Source organism: Protopterus annectens, chromosome 7.part0 (assembly GCF_019279795.1).
Source record: "Protopterus annectens isolate FY-2018-M chromosome 7.part0, PAN1.0, whole genome shotgun sequence".
Classification (NCBI taxonomy): domain Eukaryota; kingdom Metazoa; phylum Chordata; order Ceratodontiformes; family Protopteridae; genus Protopterus; species Protopterus annectens.
Window position 1 is genome coordinate 631156282 of NC_056739.1, and position 13878 is coordinate 631170159.

The 13878-nt window shown below is 34.8% G+C and overlaps 1 protein-coding gene across 1 annotated transcript in view; it reads right to left on the minus strand.

Annotated features, from left to right (window-relative positions):
• The window catches only part of TTC39B (tetratricopeptide repeat domain 39B), a 1202733-nt gene that overhangs the window by 854748 nt on the left and 334107 nt on the right, over window positions 1-13878 (minus strand). The window contains exon 2 of the mRNA XM_044077204.1: window positions 7478-7512. Within this exon, the coding sequence (XP_043933139.1) occupies window positions 7478-7512 (35 nt within the window). The remainder of the gene's footprint in view (window positions 1-7477; window positions 7513-13878) is intronic.

Below are 13878 nucleotides of genomic sequence, written 5' to 3' on the forward strand. Positions count from 1 at the left end.
CAGTGGGGAAGAGGATAAATTCCATAATCCCCATTGTACTGTGATCTATATAGAATGCTTGTGGTGCAGGTGTGATCTCAGAGTTGGTATATATAATTTGCAGGGGTGGAAAAATGAAGACTTATTTATTTATTTTACATTTGCGTTTTCATTTTCTCTTAACATATGGTCTTGGCCTTATGAATTTTGAATTTCCAAAGCTCGAATATATGGTATAAATCTGATATTATGTTTTACTGACGAAATTTGTGGCATTCTGTTGTTTTACACTTGGCACATTATTAAAAATATTTTTCCAGCAAGGTCAGTTGCTTATAGCTGATCCACTATAAAAAGCAAAGCAACATTGCAATAACAAGCAAAAAGGGAAATGGTACCTTTCTGATAAGCTCCATAAATTGTATAAGCACAAGATTATCCTCTCTGTGGCCACACTGGTGGCATGGAGGAATAAAGTCCTAACTATAGCCCAGCTAACCCAGGCTCTATTAATGGCTTGGACAACTCATGGAGTAGCAGAGAGGGATGGGCGCTCATTGGTGATGCTCCCTAGCAGGAAGTTATCCTTGGACATGTTCATTAAGAGTGCAGGGGGTAGGGAAAGTTGGTTGGGCATATAAAAATTAAAAGAAAATATTAAAACAAACCTAATAGAAGTGCACATGGCTAAGCCCCCAGGATGCCCTTAAGATCTATGACCAGCACCAGCAACACCAGAGCAATTCCAGGGGGGAGGAAAATGTCTGGCAGATCAGATGTGGACATGCGGCACTGGGAGCTGGGACAGTATAAATGAGGTCTGATGTGATCAAAAATATTTAGAGTATCCTCTGCATATGGTCAGAAGGAATCTTAAAGAAACTCCATTAAAAGTCATGTGTGTTCTGTTGTATCCTGACAGTTTATGGTGTAATACTCTGTCTACATTACTCTTTTTGGTTAACACTAACTGTTATGCCCCAAAATGGCAACAGGGAGTAGACATACTTACATAATTCTATTTTTCACTCTGTTTTTCTTTCAATCTTTTAAATTAAATGTTGTCTTCATAATATAATAAGGCCTAGTCTCTGTAATTCCAGGTGCTTTGTCTCTTAATTTACTTAAAATGATGGAACTGTAAATCACTGGTTTCTCAGATTGTCTTTGGAGATGCTGTCAAAGCTTTTGTCTTTGATTCAGTGTAATTTATCTTACAAGTAAGCTATTAAAATGCATTTTAATCCAGAAGTAGCCAAGTTACTCACGTTGTCATACTACCTGATTGTAATGAGAATCAGCTGTCTGTCTCTCACTTCCCCGGCTGACCTCCTCAGTCATCGGGCATTTAGAGTTCACAACATAAAGGCCTGGCCGACTTTCATCAGCTTTTTAATATGCAGCCTGGGCTAATGACCCAAATACACCATGGAGGCTCAGACAAACTCCTACACAAAACAAAGAGATTTCAATTGCAAAATATAGGATGGCAGATTGGTTTTCTGCTGCTGCTGCTTGTGATGTAACTGGTACTTCACTCATTTTTAGTTAAACAAAGCTGTTACTTTGTTGAGGCGTAAATTAATGGACAAGACGACAGGCCTGCCCTTAAAGTCAATACCACTCACCCTTGCCACATAATGGCAGGTTACCCAGTAGTAGAATGAAATATGCCCAACTGAAAAACAATGTCCAGTCTGTAAATGTGTTCTTCAGTTGTACTGCACTTCAGAGATTGCCTTATCTAATCATTTGCTTTAGTCGTCTCTCAAGTGCCATTATTTTCCTGAAATGGGCAACCGAAACCTACTCTTATTTATTTCAATGAGATGCATATGTGTGTGCTCCGAATGCCAACACATTACCTAGTTAAATGCATAGGCACAATGATTTGATTTAGGCTTTGAAAGCAAAAGATATGTTCCGGTAACTATAACTTCCGGTAACTAAAAGTTGTACATTATTCATTCATTCATGCATGCATGCACAGCAAGAAGGCAGATAAAACCACAGCTGTCCCTTTTCAGCCAGATGTTAGTTACAGCAGGATATAATAATAAAATTTGTGGTTAAAGTATAAAATGCTAATGATGACAAGAAAAAAGTAATGTAATACAACCTAGCTGTTATCTTTTGAATGTCCTGCAGGGAGCCCATGCTTACATTAACACCATACCAACCATGGAAACAGTATGCGAGTAGCACTCGCACAGTATGGTACACAGTGAGGGCAGTTACCAGTGAGTGTGTGTGTCAGACATATTAAATACACATTTTTAGTCATATTGTTTGTAACCCATATCATCTTCTCTGTTACCACTTCGGTCCAACATGTTATGTGATTAATCATAGTGGCCATTGTTTTATTGCATAGACAGGGAGCAGCTCATGGCACTGGCTGCAGGGTTGAAGCCCCAGTGAGAAAAATGTAATATTGTTTATTTTATTTTTTCTTATAATATTTACTTTAGCTTTTGTGGTTCAGCAATGCAATTGTAGAACTTGGAGCACTATGTACAAGGGTGACATTATAAGAACGTCTGAGTTACATTGGGGAAAAAAAAGAAACCTGCTTACATCAGTCACCAAGCTGTTTTCAAAACAGTCTGGCATTATGCCTTCTCCAAATGGACTCTAACTGGAGAATACGTTAATGGCACCTTTTTACAAAAGTCTTCCTGAAATCTGCAGGATGGAAGAAATGTAGCAAAAAAGTGGCTCACTGGCTGAATGAAGCAACAAGGAATTGTTTCTATTGGCTCAGGCTGTCTCAGGTGACTGAGACAATCTGAGACTAAAATTTAAAGAAGAAATTAACAGACAGCTGCAACAGTAAGAGAGTGGAAGTGCAGGAGCAAGTTTTATTTTTTTTTAATAGCACTACATGTGCTATCAGCAGCCGGTATGTAGGAACGTAAGCACATTATTATTTTCATTTGATTGTGTGTGGGGGTGTATTTGTGTGCAGAGGGCCACAGGAGTGGTCATTTTTCCCTGGTTTTGGAGGATGTCCAACATTTGCCTCATATTTTGATCTGCTCCTCATGAGATGAGGTTTATGTTTTTTGAGCAAATCAATCAGGACTGCAGTCACTAAATGACAGATGTTTGAGTTTGACTTCATGATCTTCAGAAAAAGCATGCCAATGCAATACCTGTTATTCCAGCAACTTTTTAAGTATATACAGCAAAATCTGTCCCTGATGTATGGTATTTCTCTCCATTATTTTTAGCATTGTACCCAATTCTTGAATTAAGTGGTTGAGGGTTATGGAGTGGGGCTTTGCAACAAGTTCCATGTTGGATTTGGTCAGCAGTGAACAGAGAAAATATTTATTCATTCAGTCATTTCATCATAGTCAAATATTTGAAGTATGCAGTCATAATCATACAATTGGCTGCAACTGATGGCTATATGTTCATATGGGAAGGGTAGTGCTGTAGGATGGACTGTCTGATTATGACAGCAACAAGCTGAAATATGTGTGATCATTACTTATGCACTTATTCATAGGTTCATTATTAGGCAATCAATATGCAAACCATTAAAAGCCTAGCCAGAAGTTACCTCTAGCCTCTGAGGGGGGGGGGGGGGGCAGGACAAGACATACTGAGAGAGTATTTGAGGTTGCCTATCCACTTATCTAGGTTTACCTTAAAGGTGGTAATAGTACTACTCTGCTTGACATGTGGTGGAATATGAATGTATGAAAGGGATACTATGGAATATGAATGTATCACACCAATTTGTTTTATTTATTTGATGATGAAGATTTTAGTTACTTTAGAGTGTTTGAGGTACCATCAGTTCTATGAAAGAAGAGGAAATCAAATAGGGTTGGGGCCTTTCATGGCTCGAAAGTCTAGACACAGACCTCCACAAAGGGGCCTGTAAGAGACTGAGTACAGAGAATGAGCTTCTAGTCTCCCGTGATAACTAAGATCTTTGAGGCCACTGATCTTTTTAGTTATGAATCTCTGAAATCTCTCAATTTGTGTGATAAGTTTAGACAAATATATGCCAAAAGGTGCATTATATCACTAATGGGTCTGATAAGAGATGATCAAAGGGGAATTAAGACCTCTTTGGATTTGGATCTAGTGGAGATGCCTTTACAAGTAAGATGAGCCAAACAAAAAGCCTTCCAAATTACTGTGGAAATGTGCTGGTCAAATGATAAGGAATTACTAACAAGAGTGGCTAAATCCCTTACAACAGTGTCTGATTTGAGTAATGCATCACCTATATGATAAATGAAACTGCTTGATTTTCCAAAATGAACTATTGCTATGCTACATTTTCTTTCTAAATTCAGTCAATCATTTAGTCCCAATTAGACATCTGAAATGTCTACAGCCATACAATTTTATGTGTGTGTGTGTATACACATATGCACATGGGGCTGCACTGGGTTGCACACTGTAAAGCTCTAACAAAAATAAGTTGAAATGCACACAACCATTATTTCATTTAAATCCAATAAGACAACGGAGTATGCACAGCCATACAATATGCTGTAACCAGTGAGGGCATTTGTGTGTGTGTAGGAAGGGGTTAAAATAAATTATTGTGATCAACTATTTTTATTTTATTCCAATATGGTATCTGAGGAGTACACAGTCAACAAATTCAGCTTGACTTGCCGAGTGTGTGTGGGAGCTTTATTTGGATGAAAATGACAAAGTAAGCAGTCATTATTCTGGCTATGCAGAACTAGTGTGCAACTGTATGAAGTCAGCTGGGGTACTTTAAAGTGGTTATTTTTAAATACAGTCAGACTTCTGAAATGTACAAAGTCAAAGTGGCTGTAATTGATGGGCATGGAGACTGTGGATGAAAATGAGTGCTTGTGTGGAGAGAGAGGGGTTATAATACATTTAAAGAAGCATGCTGTCTATAATTTATTTCACTTTTCATCACAGTCAGACAGCATTACATACAGTAAGTAGCTGTCTGTGGTAATATAGGCAAGATGTTTGTGTAATAGCAACTGATCATTGGCATAGGATTGCAGTGAATAGAACTGCCATTTCACAGCACTTGATACCCTGGCTGAATTTTTGGCTGCAATTCATTCTGTATGGAGTCTCCATGTACTCACTATTACTATGTGGATTTTATCAGGGTGCTTGTTGCATCCCTTAGACACCCAGCTGTATAAAGTATGCCTGTGGCTATTTTTACTTTTTCTTTTATCACAGTCAAATGCCAGAGGGGTACAGAGAAGATCACTCTTTTTTGAAAGGATAAGAAAGCAGGCCAGACAGGATCCTTGCAAGTATCCGTCTTCTCAGTTTTTCGGATCTACTAGTTTGACAGTTTTGAACATTAAACTTCAAAAATAGTTTACATTTATTTATTTTTCTTTACTTATAGGTTTTTGTTCAGGCCATCACTTGATCAAAACGTGGGAAAAAAAGCTTTAAAACGCACCTCAGAGCATCTATAAAAGCTATGTCGCTTGCTTAATTCAGTTACTTCCTCCATACTTATTACTATGAACTCTTGCCACATTAGAGTGCATTAAAAGGATGAAGGTAAAAAGCCAGACAGTAAGAAAACATGATTAAGAATTAAAGGTACTTGCGTATTATCGCAACCAGATTTCTGAAGTGTCATAATTCGTTACGTTTCCACATTAACAGGCATCATAAACTGAAAAGGGGTCTGTAAAGAAGTACACAGTAGTCTGTCACAGTTTGAAGGAGGAAGGAAGGGGAGTAACGTTGATAGTTTGTATTCCTGGGTGTCACACTTCATTTCTTGTATGAACTGCAGAGTGGCACTCTGCTGTACACATCCTGCATTCCTGATTACACTGTTAGCAAAGGTAGACTTACTCAGGAATATACACTGACTTTTCATGGACAGTAAGCATCCAAAGCAAATATGGCTATAAATAATAGTAAGGGACGGGGCACTGATTCCTCAGTGAGTGGTGCCATTGTCCCCAGCAGGAGTCATGTACGAGGGGTGTTACACCTTATCCCACTTCAGACACAGATAGTTGTGTACATCTCACCTTGCTGACTACCAAACAGGCAGTTACAGTACTAAGAAGATGTCCTGTACATGCAAAATTTAACAATCGCAGATCACGGCGTGGTCATGGAAAGGGCTTTGAAATGGGACACTTGCCTTGTTGGGAACATGCTTGTAACATTAAGGATGACAGAGAAGCATCAAGTCATCCGTACAGGTCGGGAAAGGATGCTTCCATGGAAGATGAATGTTACTATTATTCCTCTTCCTATGTGAGAAACAATCTGACATAGTAGCACTTAACATCGACACACTCCTTCTTAGGTAAAGAGAGATAGTTTTGTGAAAAGTTGACAAAGTATGGCACTTCGGAAATCTGGTTGCAATAATACGCAAGTATTGAATTAAACTATCTAGATGGTGCATGGCCATGATGGGAGAGAAAAAGAAGAGGCACTAGGTGTTTCGTGGGTAGACCACCATGCAATGGGGAGGTACTGATAAGTCTTACCTAGAGCTCTATTTCACTTACAGCTGGCTCCATTGATTGTAGCCAGACATCTGAGGTATATAAAGTGGCTAGAATGAATGGGTACTAAATCAATCTGAGGATGAAAGTGACTTCCCCATCTGTTTCTTGATCACAGGTAATGCTCATTGACCTGTCATAATACAGTCCACTCTACTCCATTCCAATTATCCCTACACATTCAGTTGCTTCCTGCAGCACACCCCCTTGTTGTGCGGTCACCAGGTGCCACTGCACTGACATCCTGGTACCGCATATAGCTTGAGGTTTCAGTTAGTGTAGACTAAGCTGCTGCTCATATATTTTCACAAGTGTCCATTTCACAGAATTGCTTCTTTCTCCAAACTGAATAACTATTATTTTTCTGTTTGCTGTCCTCCTCTAATTGTGGCATATCACACAATGAGTGAAGTATGCATTCACATCATTGCTGTTAATAATGAGGGATGTAAAACCTGCCTTTACGAAAGCCAGTGAATGAAAGGGATGCATCAGTACCAGCTTCACAAACCATATCAAAATACAGAATGACTGTAATAACGAAGTGCAGTGCATGTATCCAGAGCTGTATCATCAGTGACCTGACATCGCCCTTACCAATGAATACGTTACTCTGTCTACTTATGCTCATCTTGGCTACCTGCAGTCTTTGGTGAACTACTAACCCCAGGCTGCCCCAAGAAAGGGGCGGTATTAAAACTCACTGAATTGTTACTCTGGCAACATTTAACAAAAATACAAATGTCTGTCTGTGAAAGTCTCAGGTATTCAAAGGAAAATAATTTATTAAAACCCACAGCAAGTAGGTAAACAAAACTGCAATAACAAATGTTCCACAGCTTTTTGAATGATTTGAGTTGCACCTCAAGAAAGGAAGCAGTAAAAAAAAAAAAGGGTGAAACAACTTAATAATTCTATGTTATAGCAGATCAGTGTTCTAATATTATCTGCATTATTAAAAATAATTGCAGGTCTGTTTTACTTACACTGGGATGTTTTCAAAGGCATCTTCAAAATTTTCCTAAAAAGTAAAAGAAAGGTGTTGAGTCTCCCTGTGGTGAGCTAATGAAACTTTCTTAAACATACCACCTATGCATTTGTCACATACGATTACCATGTCATAGAAATGACACTGTATACAGAACTTTACCTGATTCATGACTACTCTGTCTAAACATATAACCAATAAACACAGATGCTCACTGCTGCTGCTGCACTAAATACTACAATGTTGTGTTCCTTCAAAAAACATGGTGGTGGATGGGCGTGGCCAAGGATGAACACAGGATAGCAGCAGATTTCTTCAGCTCCACCAATTTCATTACATTGACAGGAATTAATTACTTAAAAAATTAATTCTTGAAGTAATTTTCTTTCTAAATATGTTTGTTTTATATAGTTCTTGAACTATAGCTAAAAAAGAAAGGAAATCTTAATAATATTCCTGTCAGAAATTACTTTGGAAATTTTCCTGTCAGTTTATCAGTCTGAAATGAGTTCCAGTAAGACAAATTCTCAAGACTCCAGCATCAAGAAAGAACTTCAGTCTCTGATAATTATAGTCCAGCAACTTACTGCTAAGATGGATAAAATGGATACTAAAATAGACACGTTCATAGAAAAAACTACAAAACAAATAGACTTGTTACATATGGACCTGCAACAACAGAAGATCCAGATGACAGGCATAGAAGAAGCTGTGAATGACATGGAAAATAAAATACAAGAACAGGAAATTAACATCGAGTTTCTGCTGAAACAAAATACACATTTACAAACAAAGCTGGATGACCTGGAAAATAGTTCTAGGCGCAATAACATTAGGATTTTTGGACTGCCAGAAAATATTGAAGGTAACAATATTACTTCTTTTTTAACATGGCTCCCTAAAACTTTAGGTTTACCAGAAGCATTCTCTTTTGGTATCGAAAGAGCACATAGATCTATAGCTAATACTAACTCTAACAAAAACTATCCTAGATCAGTTATAGTTAGATTTCTATCATCTTTTGATAAAGAGATGGTTCTTAAATCTGCTTGGGCTAAAGCTCCTGTTAAGTTTAATGAGACAACTGTGCGTTTTGACAATGACTATTCTTCCATGGTAATTGCTAAAAGAAAAGTTTTTCTGCCACTAATAAGGGAGCTTAAAAGCACAGTTTAAAACATACCTTCTGTTTCCTGCCAAGCTTAAAATCTTCCTTCCTGATGGTCCTAAGGTCTTGATGATTTAGACTCTGCTTTACTGTTTGTCAAAGAAAAAGGATTTTGGATAAAATAGAAGAAATGGAATGGGCTAGTTCTTCATTAAAGAGATTGGCAACTGAAGCTTCCTGGAAGACTTCAGAGAAGAAGAGACTAAAAAACAAATGATTTGTTATATGTTTTTTTCTCTCTCATCATTTTAGTTCATTATTAATCTTTTTGAATATAGTTCCTGCATTTCCAGAAAGCCACAAATATTTTGGAAAAGATTTAATCAAAGTTATTCTCTATGTGCAAAGAAATGTTTTGTTTCATAACCAGTCAAAATGCCTGAGGATTTAATGGCAGGCTGTGACTCGATTTGTTTTTCTTTCTGAAAAAGTAAGGTTAGTAATTTGATACATTTTTTATCTTTACCTTTTTTTCCTTCTTCTTTTATTATTTTCTTGCTTTAAACAATGACATTCTATTTAGATTATGTAGTGGGTAAAGGGTGGGGGGGGGCAGGGAGAGAACAGTAATGAAAATATCATTAATAGAATAATAACATATTTATTTCTTGTAAAAGTTTATAAGTTCTTCAAATGCTATTTCTAATTATACTTTCTTGATTATACTGCTTATGCTTGTTTGTAAATAATCTGTCATGCTTTAACTAATAATAATCAGAACTAAATAAGAGTAAATAATATGTTTTATTCTTAACTCTATTAATATAAACAGTAAGTAACATTCCATTGTATATACTTCTTACAGCTTTCTCTTACATTTTTTTATTTCTGCCTCACTCCCATTTATTTTCTACTCTCTTTTTCTTTTCTTTATTAATATATAGAAATGCTTTAGACTGTGTGGGCACAGTGAATAATAGGATTTGTATGAAAATTGAGTTGGGAGAAGAATGCTGAGTTTTATTGCTTGTTGGTAATTTTGAGTTTAATTTCACTTGCATAGAGGCTGTGATGATCTGTGGAATACATTGTGGAGGTTCTGTCATGTTTAGATGCATTTACACTGCTAAATGAATGTTTGTCACTAGTTTTTAATAAGTTTCCAGCCAAAATGTTAAGAGAGACAATCTGGGATGTGGGCTGTCTTAAGCACAATGTCCTTGAGTTACCTCAGAATCTTCAAATCACAGAATTCTCACAGAGAAACTGAAAGCAGTTAGTATAAACATTGACAAGGTTATCACACTGACACACCACAGATTCAGGAAAAATACTCTGTTCATAAAATATGTCAGTTATAATGAGTTTAAATGATGTAGTTTCTTGTAGTAAGTAAATGTCTTATTTTAGAAGGCATAAAAATGAAACATTTATTTAAATGTTTTGAAAATCTACTTAACAGCAGCATAATAATCTGTGTTAAAATTTGTGTTCCAAACATATACTTTACTATAACTCATTTAATTCATCTGATTGACAAACATAAATAATCTTATAACTCTATTCTGGAAGAAATGTCATGTGATATATTTTAAAGCAGTAGGTTAGCATGATTGTAAAATCTGGTTACCAATATGTGTTTGCTGTACATTATTTTGTATAAAGCAGACAGATTTATTCTAGGGACAGCAAGTAGGATAGTGCTCTACTAACACACAACTCAGTGAGATCAGATATATATATATATATATATATATATATGTGTGTGTGTATGTGTGTGTGTGTGTGTGTGTGTGTGTGTGTGTGTGTGTGTGTGTGTGTGTGTATGTATGTGTGTGTGTGTATGTATGTGTGTGTGTGTGTGTGTGTGTGTGTGTGTGTGTGTGTGTGTGTGTGTGTGTGTGTGTGTGTGTGTGTGTGTGTGTGTGTGTGTGAGAGAGTGTGATGGCTTTTTTTTCTGAGAATCTGCATAACTATCCAATATGATTTATAATAATTTCTATGAATACAATATTTTACTCTATTGACAAAATGAATGTTTGCCACAAGTTTTAATAAGTTTCCCGCCAAAATGTTAAGGGAGACAATCTGGGATGCGGGCTGTCTCATGCATAGTGTCCATGAGTTTCCTCAGAAGCTTCACTCACAGAATTTTCACAGAGAAACTGAAAGCAGTTAGTATAAACATTGACAAGGTTATCACACTGACACACCACAGATTCAGGAAAAATACTCTATTCATAAAATATGTCAGTTATGATGAGTTTGGATGATGTAGTTTCTTGTAGCAAGTAAATATCTTATTTTAGAAGGCATAGAAAATGAAACATTTATTTAAATGTTTTGAAAATCTACTTAACAGTAGCATAATAATCTGTGTTAAAAACTTGTGTCCCAAACATATACTTTACTATAACTCATTTAATTCATCTGATTGGCAAGCATAAATAATCTTATAACTCTATTCTGGAAGAAATGTCATGTGATATATTTTAAAGCAGTAGGTTAGCATGATTGTAAAATCTGGTTACTAATATGTGTTTGCTGTGCATTATTTTGTATAAAGCAGACAGATTTATTCTAGGGACAGCAAATAGGATAGTGCTCTACTAACACACAACTCAGTGAGATCAGATATATATATATATATATATATATATATATATATATATATATATATATATATATATATATGTGTGTGTGTGTGTATCTATGTATATATGTGTATGTGTATATGTATGTGTGTGTGTATGTGTGTGTGTGTGTGTGTGTGTGTGTGTGTGTGTGTATATGTGTGTGTGTATATGTATGTGTCTGTGTCTCTGTTTATGTGTGTGATGGCTTTTTTTTTTTTTTTTTAGGTAATAACGCAGGTGTTTCTGAGAATCTGCATAACTATGCAATATGATTTATAATAATTTTATGAATACAATATTTTACTCTATTGACAATAATGAGTTTAAGTAAATGCTCATATACAAACAATTCAAGATTTTTTTGGAAGCTGTTGATAGAATTCACATGACAGAAAATAGATACATCTTAATGCATGTAATGTCTGAATCATATTAGCCAAAGTTTTTGATTTAAATGAATGTTAGAACATAATTTTCTCTCCTCTTGATTTCTAACATTAACATTATTTGAATGCTATTAGAATTCAAGTGTTATATATTACATAGATCTATATAATAGTATGAACAGTTTTTTAAAAAAAAAAAAAAAAAAAAAAAAAGTTTATTTTAGTTTATATGATGCTGTTTTACCAAATGTGTAGTTTTGTCTTGATAGATAATTGAATTGAAAACTGTTAACCTCAGTTAAATATAACTAGTATTAAATTGATAAGGTGGTAGCTGAGGTACTGCTACTTAGGGTAGCGGGTTAACTTGAGTAGTAAATACTGCTCTAAGTTGGAGTTTTCAACTCCAGGCGGGATGCAAGGTTTAATCCTTACATTATTTTCACTTGTTCATTGTTATATGTATATAGTTTTGACATCCACAATATATTTTGTACACTCATTGTCACTACAAACAAAATTGAATCCTATACAAAATCCCATAAGAGATTTAATAAATACAGCTATATTTAAAGGTACACCTAAAAGAGGAGATGTAACATTATTTATCTTGTTATTTGTTATTTCGATCATAAGATTCTTGAGTTTTAAAAATGCCAAATGACATCTTTAAAAGGAATTTCTTTAAACATTAATGGATTGAATAATCCGTGTAAAAGGGCAAGCCTAATAAGATACATTAATCTACACAAGGCCAATCTAGTCTTCCTGCAAGAAACTCATCTCTTGAAAAAAGATATTGATAAACTAGCCACTAATAAGTATGCAGTATTGGTTAGTTCAGAGCACACTCAGAAAAAAGAGGAGTGGCTATTTTATGGAATAAAAGTATGCCCATTCCTAAAACCATTAAGTCTTATCAGGATGACAAAGGAATGTTTTGTATGGTTACAATACAAATTAATGGGAAGACTTACACTTTAATTAATGTATACTGGATACCTGGAATTGGTATTAATACAGTGAAACATCATATTGATAAGATCATATCATTCTCTATAGGGATATTATTTTAGCTGGTGATTTTAATTGTATACTACATGAAAGTGATACTACCACTATAAAGAAAAGAAGAATTACATCTAATGCAAAACATTTAAATGATTTTGCTAATTCTTATCATTTGAATGATATTAATAATCAGATAGAGTCAAAATCATTACCATACACCTTTTTTCTAACAGATACAAAACTTATTCAAAAATAGATAGGGTCTTTATTTCTAACCAGATGGTAACAGATTTAATTAATTCCAAAATCATTTCATGTCCTATATCTGATCATAACTCAATTGTTTTTGAATTCATGATAAAAATACTCATAATGTTCAGATCAAAAGGATACCAGCATACTTAACTCAGCTAAAAGACTATAAAGAATATATACTTTCAGAAGTACAACATTTTCTAGACATAAATAATACTCCTGAAGTCTCCATTGTCTATGTTTGGGATGCCTTAAAATCATATCTATATGGACAAAGTATCAGATGGTATAATAACAAAAGGAAATCTTGGGATAAGGAATTGTTAGATACTCAAAGTAAACTAGACTCTTATAAACATAATAATAAAGAAAATATTATGGACAAGAAAGTTATTGAAGAAATAAACAAACTAAATGAGAAATACAAAGAAATTTTAACTCAAAGTTAAAATAACTTTAGAGAATACAAGTTTTGTCTTATTCAATAAGCCCCAAATACTTACATAGACTTAAAAATAAAACAAAAGATTGAATAAACAAAACCATATCAAAGAAATCTTTTCTCTAAGGAAAAAGAAGAATGTTTCTAGTATACCAGAAATACTGGATGAATTTAGAAATCACTTTCACAAGATTAACCATAACAACATTAACATGGAACCTAAAGATAAAATAAAGGAGTTTATAACCACAAACATGAATAAAAAGCAATAAACAACAGATTAAACTATTGGACAAAAGTATTTCATATACAGAAGTTATTACACAAATAAATAAGCTTAAATCAAACAAAGCACCGGGTAATGATGGTATTATACCAGAGATATATAAAATCCTTTCTAAAACTACATATTCATTAATACATAAGGTTTTATTCTAGCCCAAACTGAGTTAATAACCCCCCATCTTGGCAATATACATTTATTTCACCAATTTTAAAACCTAATAAAGATCCAACTAGATGTTCTTCATATTGACCCATCTCATTACTTAATGTTGATTA